The sequence below is a fragment of the Mauremys mutica genome, chromosome 7 (assembly GCF_020497125.1).
Source record: "Mauremys mutica isolate MM-2020 ecotype Southern chromosome 7, ASM2049712v1, whole genome shotgun sequence".
In the NCBI taxonomy this organism is placed as follows: domain Eukaryota; kingdom Metazoa; phylum Chordata; order Testudines; family Geoemydidae; genus Mauremys; species Mauremys mutica.
This window is the reverse complement of record NC_059078.1, coordinates 107,575,166-107,595,222: the sequence shown is the minus strand read 5'-3', so window position 1 is coordinate 107,595,222 and position 20,057 is coordinate 107,575,166. Positions and strand designations below refer to the sequence as shown.

The 20,057-nt window shown below is 41.8% G+C and overlaps 1 protein-coding gene across 6 annotated transcripts in view; it reads right to left on the bottom strand.

Moving 5' to 3' along the window:
- C7H10orf90 (chromosome 7 C10orf90 homolog) overlaps positions 1–20,057 on the bottom strand; it is a 169,161-nt gene that overhangs the window by 22,151 nt on the left and 126,953 nt on the right. For 5 of the 6 annotated variants that reach the window (XM_045023697.1, XM_045023698.1, XM_045023705.1 and 2 more), the window contains 3 exons: positions 12,348–12,641; positions 9,991–10,184; positions 8,725–8,926 (listed from right to left, as the gene is read on the bottom strand). In XM_045023697.1, the coding sequence (XP_044879632.1) occupies positions 8,725–8,926; positions 9,991–10,184; positions 12,348–12,641 (690 nt within the window). The remainder of the gene's footprint in view (positions 1–8,724; positions 8,927–9,990; positions 10,185–12,347; positions 12,642–20,057) is intronic. The other variant, XM_045023699.1, reaches the window with a different exon arrangement.

Here is a 20,057-nt window from a genome sequence, read left to right as displayed (position 1 = left end):
CGTCCTATGACTTGGCTGGTGTCCCAACTACACACCTTACTGCCCACTCTACTAGGGCTCAAGCTTCGTCCTCCGTCTTCCTGGCTCATGTGCCCATACAGGAGATCTGTAGGGCAACAACTTGGTCATCAGTACATACCTTTGCTTCCCACTATGTGATAGTGCAGCAGTCCAGGGGTGATGCTGCACTTGGTTCAGCGGTCCTTCACTCCGCGACATCTCACTCCGACCCCACCGCCTAGGTAAGGCTTGGGAGTCACCTAATTGGAATGGATATGAGCAAGCACTTGAAGAAGAAATAACGGTTACTTACCTTTGCAACTGTTGTTCTTCGAGATGTGTTGCTTATATCCATTCCAAACCCACCCTCCTTCCCAACTGTCGGAGTAGCCGGCAAGAAGGAACCGAGGGGGTGCTGGGTCGGCAGGGGCATATATCCGACACCCACTTTTTTAGTGTTGCTAGGGTAAAAATCTTCCAACGATCGTGCACGCACACCTAATTGGAATGGATATGAGCAACATATCTCGAAGAACAACAGTTACAAAGGTGAGTAATCGTCTTATTTCCTATATTGCTGTTTCCGGTAAACAGTCTCCCAGAAGGAAAGGAAAATAGAGGGTATAAAAATATGTTCTTGTGAATTAAAAAAAAGACCACCTAAAAGTGCTTATGTACACTAAGATCACAAAGTTGTTCATTAGGAGGATTTAAAGGCCTATGAACAGCTGGTAGTCTTGTCACTAAAGTAATTACATCATGGTTTTTGAGATTTAAATCCAGTTATTTGAACATTGTTTCTATTCAGTTCGTCACAGTGGGATCTCTAATTTGTTCGACATAGTCAACAGCAGAATAGTGTTTCTTGGAATAATTAGCACACTAGAAATTTAACAGTACACATTGCACAATACAAAGGCTAGTAAAAGAGTTGTAGGTTGTTTGCCTCTGAAATGTACTTGTGATAAAATCTTCTGCTGGATAAACATTCACATTTTTGTAACATTACTTCGGGCAATTACTTTGTGAAATCCTGTTCATGAATTACAATTACAAATGGTAAACAACTTGTTTTTGAAGATGAGAAGGTAAAGGGAAGCTGCACAGATGTTGGTATTTATATGGAAATGATATTGGATACCAATTATCTTGCTCCTTTGCGAGAAACAGTAAAGTTATAACAACATGGGCAAAATGGTTTGAAGATTATGTGTGATCTAATAATCCTATATTCTCAATAAACACACTTCATTCTGTTAAAGTGATGTTAAAGAGAGTTCTCTAAATGCCAATGTTTCTTTTTCACAGTAACATTAAGATAAAAAGTATGTGTTTTTCATGGTGAAATAGGTGTAGAGCATGCTCATCTAGGAGCAATTCAGTGCCACAGCATACAAATTTGTTCAAGCCAACGGTACAAACAGCATCTCAATCACAGTTTTTAAAACCTTTGTGATAAAATCATCTGTCAAATTACTAGAAGCTAGATGTGAATTACAAGGAGAAAAAAAGATTGATAAGGTCTCACTAGTGCCTTTTATAATATTACTAACACTGGAAATATCTCACCTGATGCATCCTACGATTGCATTAGCCTTTTTCACAGCGCCTCACATTGGCGGCTCGTAGTTATCCTGTGATCAACCAATATATCCAGGGATCTTTTTCCTCCTGTGTCACTTCCAACTGCTAAGTTCCCAGTTTAGAGCAAAAATTCTTGTTGGTCCCTAAGTGCAAGACTTTGCACTATTACATTTCATCCCATTTCTAATACTGCAGTTTACAAGGTCACCCAGATCTTCTTGTATGATATTCCAGTCCTCCTCTGTATTAGCTACACCTCCCAACTTTGTGCCATCCTCAAATTTTATTAGCACACACTCACTTTTTGTGCCAAGATTATTAATAAAAATGTTAAAGAAGGTTGATCCCAACACCAATCCCTGTGGAATCCCACTGAAGCGTGACAGTTCACCTTTCAGTATGACCTGTTGTAGTCTCCCCTTTAACCAATTCCTTATCCACCTTTCAATTCTCCTGTTAATCCCCATCTTCTCCAATTTAACAAACAATTTCCCGTGCAGAACTGTATCAAATGCCTTACTGAAATCCAGGAAGATTAGACCTACTACATTTCCTTTGTCTAAAAAAAAAAATCAGTTATCTCAAAAGTAGGATATCAGGTTGGTCTGGAATCATCTACGTTTTGTAAAACCATGATGTATTTTATTCCAATTACCTCTGTCCTTAACTACTTTCTCTTTCAAAATTTGTTTCAAGACCTTGCATACAACCAAGAGCAAAGTAACAGGCCTGTAGTTTCCCGCATCACGTTTTCCCCCTTTCTTAAAAATAGGAACTATGCTAGCAATCCTCCAGTCATAGGGTAACACCCGCAAGTTTACTCACTGTAAGTAGTCCAGGAGTATAATAAGGATGCTGTGCTGCCCAGCTAGAAAGTTTCAGAACCTGTCACCAGGGTCACTTATGTCCTAGCCGGTGGAAGTCATGTCTGCTAGTCAAGTTGCCCTTACAAAAACTGTTGCTGGCAAATGCATGAATTACCACTGATGATATGCTGAAAAGGAGCTGTGTGTTTGACATGGTTACAAAGACCCCAGGAAAGGAGGAAAGAGCTTAAATCATTCTCAGGCTAAAGAGGCAATCAAAAGAGCATACTCTGAAGTCTATGGATCCTATTAAAAGCATAGTATATGCTTTAACCTGGTTTCCATCTCATCATTCTATTCTCTAGGGTTCTCTGTTTTTCTAAGGCTGTTTTTATGTCTATTGTTTTGAAAGAACATACTGCTCCCCAGAGACCAAGAAACGTGCAGACAAGCCGGATTTGGCAGAGTCCCTGCAGTTTTCCCTCAGCTGTTGTGAAAATGGCCCCAGAAGATGCTAGTTTAGAGGTTAAGAATTAACTGTTTAACCCTTGCCATGTTATTTTCTTTATTCCAATAGTTCTTAGTGCCTGATAATGGCACTGCCCTTGCTAAGTGCCCTATGGACTTCAGGGTAATGAACACTTGCATGGATACTAATTTAACCTGTTTCACAGTTCAGGGCTACCAAGGTCTGGAATTTTGTCATTAGGATATTCATTCTCATTTCTAATGATATTGGGGGGAAGAAGCTTAAAGGCTGTAGCATCAGAGAGAATGGAAGGGACGTTACAAGGCTACTGCCTTTGTTATCCTAATGGAGCAACTAGTGCTAATATAAAAGAATGGAACAGCTGTCCAAAGAAGGACTTGTGCACTAAAAGGGAAATTCAGTGCATTTGTAAAACAACAACAAAACCAGACAAACAAAAAACACTTTAAGATCCCAGCTTCTTAACAGAATATATAGGTTCCTATGGTGGTGGGTGCCATACGAAAATATAGTAAATGACAATCCTTGCCCCCAATGAGCTTACAACCCTAAAGTGAGTTTACAATCTGAAGCAAGCACATTTACATTATAATACAAAATAATTGGGAAATTCTTCATCCCTTACTTACCTGTCAAGACCTAAGTTCTCAATTACATATTCCCATTGCCAGAGTATATTATTCTTTACGTAGGATCAGATTTCTGCGTGATGTTTTGCAGGTAACGAAGATAATTTACTGTTATCTGAGCAGCTTGCATTTTGGGTTGGCCTTAGGCACACGAGCATGTAAAGGGGAAAGCCAGCTTTATGTGTTAGTCATACGATGTCACCTTTTCTGAGCTGACTGACTGCCAGGCATTCTGTTGCAAAGTGACATCATTTTCCAACAGCATGAGAGAACTGTGTTGGAGACTACAGCTGGGATTTCTGAAGCTACCTAGGGGATACAGATGCCATTTCCCACTAAAATGAATGTGAATTGGTCCAAATCTCCAAAGCTGTCTACAGATCCATTACCATGTTTATTTTAATATTGTATTAAATATCCTTAAAAAGCCTCAAATTGTTTTAAAAGCAAAACTTTAAACTTTCAGATACATCTACTAGATTATATAGTACTAAAGTAGGACAATAACTCTTCCACAACCTTCTAAATAAGTATTCAGATGCATGCTAAATAAGTGCACTCAAAGGCCACTCAAGACAAGCTGATGCCCTTCAGTGTGCTGCTCCTCTGCCCGGTGCAGACTATCAAATCTTATTGCAACACAGCCATGGAACAGAAGTGTGGAATGGAACCAGCCCCCCACCCCCGCCCCGCAACACACACACACACACACACACACACTCCGACAGCCTGCTGGAATCTGGGGCCATTTGTTACCAATATAGCCTGCACTCCGTAATTCATTACCAATGCGGTCTCACTGAGAGGCTCTGCTCCCATGCTCTGGAGTGTACAGCTGGCTTAGCCCTTCAGCACAAGCATACTTAATTCTGAGTTGAGTTGTTATATAATTTATCAGCAGGGATGTGCACTGCAGGCTGCTCCCACTTAGAACAATTGGCCCACGCTCCTGTGTGGGGTGCAAAGATGCAGCCATCTCTGCTCTCAGCTCTGCCCAGCGCTGGACCTAAGACTGAGTGGGGGGCTGGAGTGATCAGAATTTGGGGGCTCTGCCAAATGACAGTGGAGCTGAAGCCGGGCTGACTCCCTTACTGCCTGCTTTGAGGAACAGTTTACCAGCAAGGATCACACTCCCGCCCTCTGGTGGTTTAGGCTCAGTGGGGTCAGGATTCAGCACTGAGACACATTGCCCTGCACAGCCCCTCCAACCAACTCCTGGACCACCCACCTTCCCCTAGTAGCCCTTCTTTCCATCCCAACCCCCCAGATAGCCTGCTAGGTCTAGGGGGGTTGCCCTGGCCTTGGTCTCTGCCTGCTATATACACCCCCTGTAGTCGGGCTGGTCCTGGAGATGCCTTCCCTGCCCCAGTCACTCACTCCAGTCAGCTCAGCTGGCCACCAACCCAGGCTCGGGCTGAGGGAAGGGACAGACTAGCTCTCAGCACACGGGTGGCCATGCCCACGCTTGCAGACTCTGATGACAGTCAGCCTTAACTTTCAACTTGTTCCACAGCTGGCCCTCAGCAGCCTGGGCTCCATACGCTGGGAACACTGGCCTGCCTGGTTGGCAGCATGTTTGATTCTAGGGGGTATGAGGTGCTGTGCAGGCATTTGCCGGCTGGGGACCTGGCAGCACTAGCCACCTGGGATGAATGGGTGAGCAAGGAGTGATCACAAGGTGAGGAGCGAGGGGGTGGAGGTGACAGGAGAGAGGCAGGGGAAGGAAGAGAAGTATAGGGAAGCTGCATGGCAAAAGGGGTAGGTGGAGAAGCTGGAAGGGGAGCTGGGATTCCCCAGTCTAGCTGGCAGGCTCTGTCTCATGCAGCATTCAGCACTCCGCCATAGTCACCAGGAATTAAAATCTTTATTTTAAAATAAAATATTCATTGGTGGGGCCCTGGCAGTAAGGAGTCAGCAAGAGCCCCAGGTCCACATCAGGGATAGTTCCCCCCACAGCCACCTGCGCAGGGCATTTGCTTTTGGATGGATTTTACACACACGTGCCTGAACACACACAGCCTTGCACACACATTCATCTTCATTCTCAGACACACACCCCACTACCCTCCATGCAATGAATCGCTCCTGAGTCTAGGCTTTTGCATCTGCGGCCACTGGTGGGAACTCCGCTCCCTGTTAATATTACTCCCCTCCACTGGGACCCGCTGTCCCTCCCAGCCAGTGGTATGAGGAGCTTGGTGCTTGCAAACAGGTAGCAAACTGTGGAGCTTAAACTGAGCTAAGGGGGTTAGTCGGCAGCTCTCTCCCCTCCTGCCAATAGGAGCAAGATTCGGTCTGCGGTGAACTGGAAGGTATCTAGTATGCATTGATGTAGTCCTGTGGACTATATCAGCAGGCACCTTTTTGTTACTGCCAGCCAGGTCCACACAGACCAGTTAGAGTGTTCTGTAATTCACCCCACCCCAATCTATCTCCTCCGACAGACCAGTCTGCTGTGCTGCTTCTCCCAGAAATCTGCTGCAAAGTTTGCCTATTACTAGAAAGGCCTCTGCCTGCACTGCTAATACCATTAATGACATTAGGCTCTGCATAATAGCCACCATCAGTAGAAGGTTCAAAATGCTCATGGTCATGACTCAGTACAAATTAAGTATGCTCGGTATATTTATATACTTCCCAATTTCTCTTTTTTGTTGTGGTTGTGTTTAATTGAATAAGTAAATAGAGTCGTTTTTTAAAAGTTGTACTTGGTCGTTACCAATTTAGTAAACCATTTCTTAACTGTAGCCTCCATATTTATGCTTAGTCAGACACCTAAAATTTACAATTTATCCATAAGTTAATTTACTATGGCATATATGTTACTATTTCTGTCATGATAAGAATGATAAGAGAACAAATTGAAAATTCAATGAGACTTTCTATGAGTAACAAGTTGTGGCAGATGAGTTATGGGAACAAAAGCTCCTCTTTAGACACATTTATCTTTAATAACTAACCATAAAGAGATGGAAACAGCCATTTACTTGAGCCATTAATGAATGCATTTTAAAATTATGTTTTTCTCATTGAACAAGCATATAAATTAATATTTAATAATCATTCAAGGAGAAAGAGGTTAAATTTTTCATTTTTATTTCAGAAAATCTTTGTATAATTGGACTTGGGGGCCTTAAACATGTCCCAACAAAGGGAAAAACTTTGAATTGTGTCTTTTTTTTTTTTTGCTTCTTCTCTAAGATGTATGACAAAAACCTGATATCCCCCATCCTGTGTTCCCCTCCAATACCATCCAAATACCACCTCCCCAAGAACCAGCCAACCAAATAAAAACCCATACAGCCACAGCCATGTATTTCCTTCTTGTTTTTTACATTAGAAATCCAGGTCTTGCCTCCCTGCCTTACTTGGACTGGAAAACCAGTAGGTTTATGACATTACAATCTCCAAGAGTGAATTTCTGGGAGTTTTGCCATTGACTTCAATGGGGTCAGGATTTCGCTACAAGTAAATACATGAATCTGATTAATTGGATGGGGAAATGAATTTTATTCACCTTTTTAAAGTATTCTTTGGCTTTCGTTTTTACACCTATTGAACAGTAAAGCAATAATCTATATTCCACTTTTACAGCCAAGGTAGAATGGCCTGTATTAGACTATAGATCAAATAGCACCAAGAATTAGAATTCCTCAAAGCAATGATCCAAAATGCATTAGCACTAACTAACCTGGGATTGAGATAGAATGGATGTAACCTGGAAAATTACAGAACACCCTAGATTTTGTTTTAAAGCTATACTGTTGTGCAACTAAGGCATCTGGAGTCTGAGCACAGTTCAATACTCCAACTACCAAGAGACGGCAGGGGGAGAGGAGAGGAAGCTGAGCCATGGAAGTCTACTAATTTCTGCATGGCCTGCAAGGTGAAAACTTCAGTGGCAGCTGTGTTCAGATGAAAGTCAAATCCCCCTAAGGCTTCTGCCAATCTGGGACTGAACGAGTGAGCACCTTGCAACTATCTTTCTGGGATTTTCATCTCCCCACTATGCCGTCAAAACTTGAATTAAACCCCCTGCTAATTCTCAGTGCAGGATTTTGCCTCTTGTTGGAGAACCAGAACTTGCTATCTCTTCCAAGGCCTCTCATTCATAAGCAATTGGGAGGAAACGTCTAATTTCCTCCCTGCCACACCATTTGAGTATCAAGCATGTCATTCCTGGAATGAGTTTGGTATTCAGTAGCTGGGGAGCAGAGGACTGGAGGTTACATACCTGAGTCTCTGCTGCCAACATACTGGTCCAACTATAACTTTAAAAGAAAACAGAGTCCCTTTCAAAACAGTGGCATGAATACTACAGTAGGAGATCATTCAAGCATGTGGTCTACTAGCTAATTTAGCATGTCAGAAAAACAACTGCATTTTTGCTTTTTAATGCTTTGTCAGCAGAATAGCTGAAGACAAGCTTCTTATTGTGTACTTGTTTAATGAGGCCTTCCGTTGTTTTGGTTTTTTAGTACAAAGCTGTGGTTTCAGAAGCCTGCAGCTTTAACTGAATTTAAAAATAAAATATAAAGAGGAATGCTATCCATGTAAATAAATCTGATATTTAAGCACACAGTTTTCTTTTGTGAATGGTATTAATAAAGAAAAACATGGATGAAAGTCCAAAAGTAATAGTTTTAAGTAATGTGGTTTGATGTAATTTATCTGGACACCTCTGTGATCTGAGCAATGAGAAGGTCTATCAGGCATACAGCTACTGCACACCACACCAAAACAATTCAGTATGTTACTCACTAGGGCTAACCACCTCTCCACTTCTCTTACATATCCCGGTTTATTCTTAGGAAAGTGGCCAGTTTTAAGGTGTATTGCTACAGCAGTCTGTCTCTCATGTGCTCATCTCTGTAGCATCTGAGTAGCACCATGATATACGGATGTAACCTCATAACTGGTTAATTTCCAAAGTTTTGATAAGGTCACAGGTGATTTCAATGGGAGTTAGGTGCCTAAATAACTTTGAAAATCTGTGTCACTGTCACTAAAACTGTTCTCTCTCTCTCTCTCCCTCTGCATCCTAGCACAGCTTCTGTTCAGAACATTAGTATAGAGGTTGGCATGTTGACACTTGTGTAACAACAACAGTGGGTCTGATTCTCACTAAAGTTAATGTAGAAATACTGCATTCATACCAAGATTTCAAATCCAGTTACAAACCTGATGTTGATGCAACAATCACAATTCATCTTACCACTGAGTGGGTGAGGAACGGTATATTGCTTCTTTTTGTTAGAAATGGATGTTGAGGAAAGTTTTCGAGGAAGAAGAGCTCCTTCTTGCTTTTCTGGAGTGTCATTCTGCTGGGTTTTCCTCAGTTGTGCCATGTGTTCAAGTTTTTTCAGCCGTTCTTGTGAACGAGAAATAAACTGAGGTTTATGGGCTTCCAGAGCCTCCTAAACGAAACAGTCAAAACACACAACATTGAGACGCCCATCAAGTATGGTTTAGTAAAGGATTATCATGGAGAAGTCAATGCAAATCAACAGTTAAGGTAACAACCATCTTCCAGCCCTGTATTTGCTCCCCTCTAACTTTAGCTTGGAAAACGGATTTGGCTTGAATATTGCCAAATTTATTCTAAAAGCAAAGGGGAATATTCCTGCCAAATTTGAAGTAAATGTATTAAACTGTTTTTGAGTTTCAGATTTTTACAAAATTATCCTGATTTAAGATTCTTTTTGTCCAATGTTTCTCAAAAAAAACACAGCAGCTCAGAAATAGCTTGTCACTAGCAGCTCACAAACTCTCCTTATATTTAAATCTTTTTGAAAACTCATTCACAGATGATACGCAAGAAAATAAACTGCAGTGACGTATTTCGGAAGCACCATGGCCTAAGCAGCCCTGCTCAACCAATGAGAGTGAGTCATGGGGGAGAGGGAGCTGGTGTAACTCATTGCAACAGATGAGACAGCAGCAAATCCCTCCGTTTTCAGGGCCTGGTGGGAGTCTGGGTGGGACTTCATTCCGTTTCCCCTCCTGCCGTGGCTGCTGCCTTTGCCCAAGAACTGCATCTTCCTGAATGCCAATAAAAATTTACATTATAGCCAGCATATACTAATAATTCCTGCTAAGAGCTGTGCTTGAGTAGTGTCATTTTAGGATTTGTGTAAATTATCCCCAGGCTCCCGAAGGGTTGAGGAGCAGTTCTAGAGCATATGGAAACTGTGACTTTCTGAACACTGAGCTCCCAGCTCTTATCATCATTCTATTGGCTTCTGAAGCTGTGGAAATGGCATTTGTTCTAGATACAACCAGTTGCACTGCATCTCTTTTGCAGTCAGACAAGATGGTCCTGTGAATAATTCAACAGTAGATGCAAGTGACAAACACAAAAGTGAAAAAGGAACACAAAACTAACTCTGAGCTTCTGCCCTTGGTGAGTTCCCAGGAAGGAACCAGCATTCATGAAAAATCAGTCCCAGTATTAACAGCAGAGAAACATTTGATATTTTACCCTTAGAGTCAATAGGCTGGATGGAATTTTCTCAGGCTCAGCATAGATTTCTGGCTGTGTGAATGCTTCTTGTTTCTCATGAGTAACATCTGGTGAGTGAGCTGCGGAGGTTGTTACCCTGCTGTCCGTCTCTTGTTTGTCACTCTTCCTACAATCCTTTATTTTGTCAACTGAACCACTGAATTTGTAATCACCTTAGAGAGATTTAAAAGTTCATTAAGGGTGCACGGTTAATTTTTGATTGGGTTCTGCACATCATTAGACATGGAAGGCAATTTCTGAAATAAGAATGCCAAGATGTTAATAATAGGCCTCATTAAGCAGAATAGATCAGGCCTGATCATAGGTGCTAGTCACTGCCCTGTGACACAGAAGTATCTTTCACATTAAGCAAATCTTCACAATTAAGTGTAAATATACCATTTTGATATTTAGATCTGTTTGGTGTTTGCTTCCTGAAAAGCAAGATACCTCCATAACACACTGACTTTATGTAAAGCAATATCATTGCACTGCAACTCACAGACTTTGAGACCGTTTAAAATTATTGCACTGATAATAGAAAATAATAAACTGCTGTGGAACTTAATCACATATCACTTGTCTCTGGCCAAACTGAGGCTTTAATGAGAATTCGTATTGCTTTTTAATTTCTAATATATTAGTTTTCCTTCTTTCTATTGTTCATGGGCATTCATTAGGCCTATTTTGGTGTGATTATATGAAATGCTAATAAAGAAAAGGTAAAACACAGTACAGCAATTCAATATAACTGTACTTAATCCAATAGGTTCTGTAATCAGACTTTTAAAAAGATTTTCCTTATTTATGACCATACTCTATTGCTCTTTTATAATCAATATTTCCTGCATAACATAGACCCAAGAGAAGACCTGTGCCCAAAATGCAAAAGACACCTTTTCAAAACAATTGAGAAGCATCTGATTTAAAATGTAGAATTAATCCAGAATAACAAATTAACTACTGAACAATCCCCATATGCACAACTCTAAAACAGGAACACTATGCATCTCTCATGCCAAATAATATGATTTCTGGGATTTTTATATCTGGAAATAAAGCCCATTGCTGTTTGCTTCAATTGATTGGTTGCAGTAAACTGAACATATTTTCCCTCGTGACATACTGTAAACATTATACTGTACTTTAAAAAAAATCAAAATTATCTAAGTTATTAGACACAGATGTCTTAAAAAAATTTCAGATGCATTTCCCCTCTCATATTAGTTGTTTACTTTATTTCTTTTGGGCAAAATTTTGAAACTGATGTACCTGAAGTTAAGTCCCTAAATAAAGTGGTCATATTTTCAAAGATGCTAATCGCCTATTGCTTCAATGGGATTTGTGAATGTTCAGCACATCTGCAAAACCAGGTCACTTTTAGTCGGTGGATTAAAATGGATTTAACTTTAGGTACTGATATTTGAAAATTGTGTCCTCTGTCAATTAAACAGGTGTTATATACTATAATTTTATTCAGTCATAAATTATAAGGAAAAATAGGCTGAATTGCTACTATCATAGCAAAACCAGTATATTTGTTCATAGTGCCTTGGGCCAAATCATCCCTGGAGTAATTTCTTAGAAACCAATAGATATTAGAGCCAAATTCAACTCTGGTGTCTCTCCCAGGGTGATTTTGGCCTCTTGGGGTCATCTCAGTTATAGACATATGAATGTGTATGGAGATAAAACCTTTGTGCAGGAACTGAAGCCTAAGAAAAATGTGTTTTAATGTAATGACATGAAAATACATAGATATATTATGTAAGATGGCAGTATTTTAGGCGGGGCAGGTAGTGCTGCATATAGTTAAGGTTGCGCAACACTTTCCATTACAAAACCCTATTTTCAGTTGCTTATACCTTTTGTCAGACTTCAGCTACATGGGCTGAAATTTTCGATGCAGTTTCCATGCTGAGATTGCATGCTGAATGAGGCAAGGGTCCTGGGGAAAGAACAGTATGTGATCGTGTAATTAAAACAAGAAGGCCAAATCAAGATTGCAAGGGCAACCTGAATTCTGGCATTTCCTTTTCAGTGCTTGACTCTATATCTTAACATTTTTAAAGTAGGGGTTTTTTTTGTGTGTGTAATCTATTTATAGAGGCATTGCCTTTTTCTTTTCCTTTTTGGTCTCTGAAGACCTCGGCAATGTATAGTGTTTATACAAATCAATTATGTGAAGTGACCTGTCACCAAATAACTCTTAGCCAGTATTGAAAACTAGACAACTATGGATAGGCTTTGTATTATTTCACTTATACCTTTAAGTCTGACCTCATTTTAACACTGAAATTGCATTCCTAAGATCCAAGACGAGATTTACAGCTTACCTTTTGGGAACTGATTTTTCCTGTGGACATCATTTTCTTCCAGTGCAGTTTTTGATAAGGCCTTTATATCACATACACAATCAGACACAGAGATTTTTGGTTTCAGAAAGCTTTGTGCTCGAATCTCTTTGGACTTTGAAGTGCCTTTGGATGGATCTCTGTCTTTCAAAGAGCCACCAACATCAGCCCTGAATTCATTTTTGGGAGCTTTCTCCATAAAGGAAGCAGGAGCAGTTGCATTGTACTTGTCTTTAGTGTACTGCCTCCTGTGGCTTCCAGAAAAAGTTTGCAGTCCTATAAAAAAAATGAAGTAAAAGCAAATGGAAGACACACCAGGCAAAAAGAGCCCATTTCACACTGACAGCTGCTGAAAACAATATTTTTGCAAGATTCTTTTTAATGCAGTTTGCTACTTCACGTGTAATGTTTTCATTAAATTAATAATTCATTAATTAATAAAATAAAATTAATTAATATCACTATATAACTTTGAAACAGGGCTGATGTACCATGGCCATAAGAAAGCAATATGTGAGATCATTAGCTTCCTCAGTTCCCTATTCCATAAATTGCTTTTCAGCATGTTCTCCTTATTCCTAATACAACTGCCTGCAATTATAAATTAGAAACTTCAGATCTGATACAAATACCAATGCATTACAGCCACTGGGATGCAGATTGTTTGGAATGCAATGTTATCTGTGTGTCTTAAAACAGTGAAGAAAAAATATTACAAAGGCTATTCTCCATAACAGATAGACTGTTGATCTAAATCACACATATGTTCTACTGAGATATTTTGGAAAGGGTCAGTGTAAGGCTACTCCAGACACACAGCTGCTATTTGACTTTCTTTTGCTTCTTTCTCACCGCTAATGCATTTTTGGGCTGGGCAGAATTGGTCAAGAGAGATGGTTGAATGCATAGTTATAGTAAGAACCACAGCAGCAATGGTGGTGGTGATGAGATGTGAGATCCATGATGACTGGCATAGCCTAAGTAGTTAGAAGTTGAGGACCAGAATTGCTTCAGTACTGCCCTATATAGCTGGACTATTACCTTGGAAGTCCCAGAATTAAAGGAATATTGCCATGTTCCATCACCACACAAAGCTGCAGCAGGCACCAGTAGCAGAGAGCGTAACTTGCATACAGTGCATTTTCCCTTTTGATTCTCTCCAACCTAAAACTGCTGCTGCCAGGAGCACAGCCATTGCAGTACCAGAACCCTGTTGCAGCAGCAGGAGAACCATGAGTCAGTCCAGCATTATTATTTATTGACTAGGACAGTGTGCTCTGTCTTACCCAAAATTTCAGGGTCGTAATGGTCCCTGACACACGGGTCTTACAGTCTAAGCAGACAAACAACATATGTGTATAGAAACACACACTTTACAGAACAACAGCTTAAATCTCAGGAGAAGAGTGCTCTGAGGAGGAATTTGAATGAGGAGAGAGAGGAATTCCAAGCATTAGGAGCAGCATGGAAAAAGGGCATCAAGATCAGAGAGAGAGAGAGAGAGAGAGAGAGAGGGGATCAGTTAGGTGAGAGTTATTTTAAGTCCCCATGAACTGGTCCCTATATTTCTGTGAGGTGTGCAATTTTACGGCCGTGCACCCATCAGCATGGTTCTGGCCTTATATTGTTAGTGATGTGCATATATTGCCTGCTGGTGATCCGGAATAGGAAGTTGGACCAGGACCTGAGGATTTGAGGGGGATGAAAATGACCTGGATTAATCTAATATTTGGAGAACAAATCTGAGAGGGAAGGCAGACTGGAGACTTAGGTAGTGTGGGGGCAGGAACGGGAGAGAAAAACCTGACTCAGGCCAAAAGTATGAGACAGGAATTTTATTGTCTTCTGTCTGCAACATATAGAAGTACATTTAACAAGATGCTGATGTGTTGTGGAAATCACATTTAGAAATACTGGCCATGTGACCCTTTGTCTTTCCAGCCCCAGTACTACCCCTTTTCCAATAAATCCCAACTCTCTCTAAGTAGACCTTTCCCTGCTTTCTTGGGATAGGGGGATGTAAGACTAGCTGTATCACATGGCACTACGCCAAGAGATGGGCTGCCTGGTCAGTTCCCACTGAAGACACCAGAAGCCAGAGGAGTATATAGGTTACCTAGTTGTTCCTGAAGAGAAGACACAAATGACAGAGGATTAATTTCCCCCCTACACTCCATCCCTGAATAAAATCTGCCATGAGGTAAGTGATGACTGATCAGGGACATGTTGGGCTCTGCCCCATCTCTAACAGATTATGGATAAGTGAAGGTTCGGGGAGAGGTGGTAGTCTTACGTTTCCAAACCACTTTGCCCATGTTTAACCTGTACACAAGTGATTCAATAAGAAATCTATTTTTCCATGTTGAAGTAGACCTGCTGTACATTTATATAATGACCTGATTGGTCCATATTTTCTTACGTGTCATCTTATTTCTGCAGGAGAATCAAAGTAGTAAAAGGACAGAAAAGATCTTATAGGTCATCTAGTTCATTCCCTTGCAACGCAGAATTGTTCCTAGTGTTTTGTTCAGTCTAGTTATTTGTCCCATGCAACACAACTTCTATCATTTCCCTTGGGAGACTCCGCAGCCAAATATACCTCATTTAAAAAAAAAAAAGATTATTCTGATATTCAACTTGTATTGTCCTTTTCATTTCATCCCATTACTCCTAAATTTGTCTCTCCCTTCTCCCCATCTATCTTAATATCTGAGCACCTCAGTCTTTAATGTATTTATCCTCACAACACCTCTGTGAGGTAGACAAGAACTATTATCCCTGGTTTTTTTTTTTTTTAAGATTGGGAACTGAGGCACAGAGAGATTAAGTGATTTGCACAAAGTCTGAGGTAGAGCAGGGAACTGAACCCACATATCCCAAATTCCAGAGTAAGCCCCTAACCATCTAGACCATCCTTCCTGAAAAACTTATCTTCCTCCTTAGTGTTTACATTCCTTCAAATATTTGCAGGCAGTAATCCTGTCCCCCACCAGGAAAATTTTTGGATACAGAGACAGACTGGTGGGGACGCTGAGTGGTGAAGGGCAGCAGATCACCTCTGGGAAGAAGCAGAAAAGACCACCTTGAACAGACTCGGACTGATGGATGGAGGGAAAGGAAGTGCAGGAGCAGAGGAGGAAAGGACAGTAATAGGGAAGCTGCAGGCAGCATAAAGAGGCAGCAGGAGTCTCTACACAAAGTACTCCTAAGAGAATTCTGCACCACTGAGCATTCTCCCTCCTGAACCCTACCCCTCCCAGATTTCTTTGCTTCCCCACAGAAAAATGACTTTCTGAAGGGGAAGCAAAGGGAGGCCACAAGAGCAGTCATGTGACCCTCATCAGCAGTATGTTTTGGGTGCCCAGGGCAGCCAGCAGAGAGGTAAATCATTGTGAAGCAGGAGGCAGGACAGGGGAAGACCCGGCTGGTGGCTCCTACCCTGTGCTGGGCTCAGCTGCTAGTCCTGGCTGAGCTGGGGAGGACGGGACTTCCTCTTCCCCTGCACAGCATCTGGGTCAGACCCACCCACAGATTTCTCCCCTAGCTGCAGGAAGCTCTGCAAACTCTCCCTCCCCCCGCTTCCTAAACCCATCGCTCCTCAGCTACAGGGGGAGCGATCCCTGTACAGGGAGCTGCATCCCCATTTGCCCAACCCCCATGCATCCAGACCCCCTCATATCCAGACCCTTCCGCCGAGCCTCACCCCGCCCCACTCGAAACCCCCTGATGAGCCCCACTCCCCTGTGCCTGGACCACCCCAGTGAGTCACCTGCACCCAGATCCCCACCCCACCGAGCCCCAGACTGCTGCATCTGAATCCCTGCCCCACTGAACCCCACTCCCCCAGCATCTGGACCCCCTACTGAGCCCCCCACACAGACCCCCCTGCCGAGCTCTATCTCCCTCATACCCAGACCCCCCTACACTGAACCCCAACCACCTTCACCTGGGCCCCCCTCAGAGTCCCATTACCATTGCACCCAGAACCCCCCTGTAAATCCATATCCCCTCGCACCCAGTTTTTTTCCTCAGTACTTGTACAAATGTAAATATCTAAATATGATAACTCACAGTGGGCATTTTTGTAATTAAGGACAATGGACCTTAATGCACCTTGTTCTTGGCTAACACATAAAGCAATCAGGTTAAGAACAGAGCCGGTCTGGCAAATCCCTCTCCCCACATTATGAATTAGCTAGTCTTTCAGTTCAAAAGATGCAGCCAAACACAGCCCTTCCCTAGAAAAAAAAGCAGACACAGACTCAGAAGATGAAAAAAAATGCAAACCAGCTGTCAATTATTTTAGCTAATGTAGGCAGATGAAATAATGCATTAAAAAAAGAAAAAGGCAAAGATGCTTAAAGCTGAGATCACAGAGTCTCACTCTTCACATTCTGGGTATATTTTCCATGTACTGTGTGGGGAATTAAGCATGTAACTCTCATTAAGTCTATCTGGAGTTGTATATCTAACTCCCCAAGCAACAAACTGGAGATATATATACCCCTCTGAGAACAGCTAGAATTGCCACTGGCTGAGCAGACAGAGATGTTTTTTCTATTATCCCAGCTGAAGAAAGACTTTAAAACCAATGAACAAAGACATTAAAGTGTAATGCTTTGGGAAACACACGAGAACAAAGCCCCCAGAAAGAGAAAGCAGAATGACTGCCATTAATAAAATTTGCTAAAAATATTTATCCTAGTTATAAATAAATGAACTAAAAAAGAAAAAGCAAGAGCAATTAATTAAACTGCAACAAAAGTTATTTCTGCCTCCTGATGCAAAAAGCAGAGTAGAGCAGATCATTTTTCAAATAAGCACTTGATGAAAGTACCACTCCAAAACCCAGCCTTGTAACAAAAAGAGGGAAAAGGTTAGAACTGTTCTGTCAAATTGATGGTAGGTTTTCAAATGTGACTAGTTTCTTGATGACAGTAAAATGCACATATTTTTCACTGTCATGTGCTTTTTTATTTTTATTTGCTGAGTATTTGTTTGTAACTAAAAGAAAGTGACCTTGTCCTGCACTAGAATAGATTAAACTGTATCATCCCAAAAATATTGTCCAGTCTATGCAAAAATAGACTTCTTTTGCCATTGTCTCTAAATATTCCTCCTTGCTCTACTGCATTATAATAAGGCTTTTAGGCTGCCTCCTATTATTTCATCAGGGATTTTTACAATTCATGACAAAATAACTCTCTGAAATTGATCAAAGATCATTTTAACAGCTGTATGGAACCATGAATTATCAATGATCAGCAAACAAACTTGATAGGATAAGATCAGAGAAAGAGAGGCATAGGTTGTTTCTCTATGTGTCATCACTGAAGTCAGACGATCATACCACTGATCTTCTTTCTACGCCACCAGCCATTTTATATAATGGCCCAATCCAGCTAGGTGCTGAACACCTCCTGCAAGGTAGTGGGAACTGATGGTGCTCAGCAACTCAAGCTCTCATAGAATACAGGAGTAGCAATTAAAAACTCATGTTTTGCGAAATATTACTGGTTCCAATAGTTTGTCCCATTTTAAGTAGAAGGAATCTCAGGCTGCATCTACACTATGAGCTCTTTACTAGAATAGGAGTACTGGTATACTATAAAGGCAAATCTCTCCTAGGGTAGATCTACACATAAACGCTGCAGCTGGGCTGCTGTAGCACTTCAGTGAAGACGCTACTACACTAACGGGAAAGCTTCTCCTGTTGGCATAGTTAATCCTCCTTCTCCATCGCTGGGAAGATTCTTGCTAGAATCTTACTGAATCGCCAGCTCCCTTTTGCAAAGGAAGTATTTCCAGAGTCCCCGTGTAGCTTCAGACCATCACAAGGCACCACCATAAGGCTCTGTGGAAAATCATGTTATAGTTTGGCTGCCCAAGCAGATCTATCACCATTGTAAGACTCCTCCACAACCAGATGACTGCCTCCATCCTGTGCAGTGGCTCTACCTCTGAGCCCTTTGTCATCCAAACTTGAGTAAAACAAGGTTCTGTACTGGCACCCAAACTTTTCTTCATTTTCTTAGCAGTTATGAAAACATTAACCCAAGACCGTCTACCACAGGGCCTTGGCATCCAATATCGGACTGATGGCAATCTCTTCAACCTTTCTCGTCTCCATGCCAGAACTAAAGTAATATCGGCAACAATAACCGAACTCTGGTAGGCAGATGATTGTGCTGTAGTTGCACACTCAAAGGAGGATCTATAAATAGCCCTTAATTGCTTCTCTGAAGCTTACAAAAGCCTAGAGCTAACTCTGAACATCAGCAAAACAAAAAATTCTCCACCAGCCAGTTCCCAGTCAATCATCAGACCCAGAAAGGAAGATCTACATCAACAAAAAAGAGATGGAAAATGTAGAACATTTTGCCTGTCTTGGCAGCCGTCTTTCATAGAGGGCAGGCACAGATGTCGAGATTCAGCACAGAATCCGCTGTGCCAGCCTTGACTTTGGCAGACTGTCTCGCCAGGTGTTCAACAATCACAACATCAGAACACACACTAGACTTTTAGTTTATAAAGCCGTGGTAATCCCAACTCTCCTCTACGGCTGTGAGACTTGGGTGACCTATAGAAAGCACCTGAAAAACCTGGAACGCCAGCACCAGCAACTTTCTTCAGAAGGTCCTCAACATAAAGTGGGAGGATTGTCGCACTAATGTCAGTGTCCTCGCAGAGGCCGATATCTTCAGTGTAGAGACTCTGATTATCCAGCACCAGCTGAGGTGGAGCGGGCACTGTGTGCGCATGCCTGATGTATGCTTACCAAAACAACTGCTGTATGCCCAGTTCACCAAAGGAGAAAGGAAATGGGGAGGCCAAAAGAAATGCTGTAAAGACGTCCTCAATATAAGCATCAAGAGGTGCGGCATCGACACCACACACTGGGAGACAGCAGCCCAGGATAGGGTAACCGGTGAAGACTTGTCAGAGAGGGAACATCCACTTTTGAGGAAAATCACCTTGTAATGTCACAGAAAAACACCAGAAAAGAAAGACAACCGTCACGCAGCCATCGTGGCCCAACCCTGACTTCCAACACCACCTGCAACATCTGCCAATGAGCCTGTGGCTCAAGGATTGGATTCCTCAGTCACCAAAGAACCCATAAAAAATAAAACCTGTGAAAGATCATCCTCTACTTGAGGGATCGCCGATGAATCCACCTTTCTGAGAGGCAGTAGCTATGTCAACGGGAGAAGTCCTCCTGTCAATATAGTGCTGTCTACCCCAGGGGTTAGGTCGGTATAACTGTGTCACTCAGGGGTGTGGATTTTTCACTCCCCTGTGTGACATAGTTATATCCATGTACATTTATAGTATAGATCTGACCCTTTTTATTATGGAACACAGGTATACCGGCAAAGCTGCTCTTTGTACCAGTATAGTAAAACCACCAATGCCTCTCCCCCCAGATGAAGCAAGCTAGACTGGTAAAAAGACAGCTTTGCCCCATAGCTCCATCTACACTAAGGACTTCTTCCAGTTAGGGATCACACCTCTTCATGTCCCTGACTGACATAGCTATGCTGGCAGAAGTCTGTAGTGTAGACATAGTCTCTTTCTCAAACCCACACAGTCTTTCAAGCTGGAAAGGAATCTTTTAAGTGCAGCCACTGTATATAATAACAGTGTTTTAAAAATCTCAAAACATTCTGGATGGTTTACATTTTGTACAGA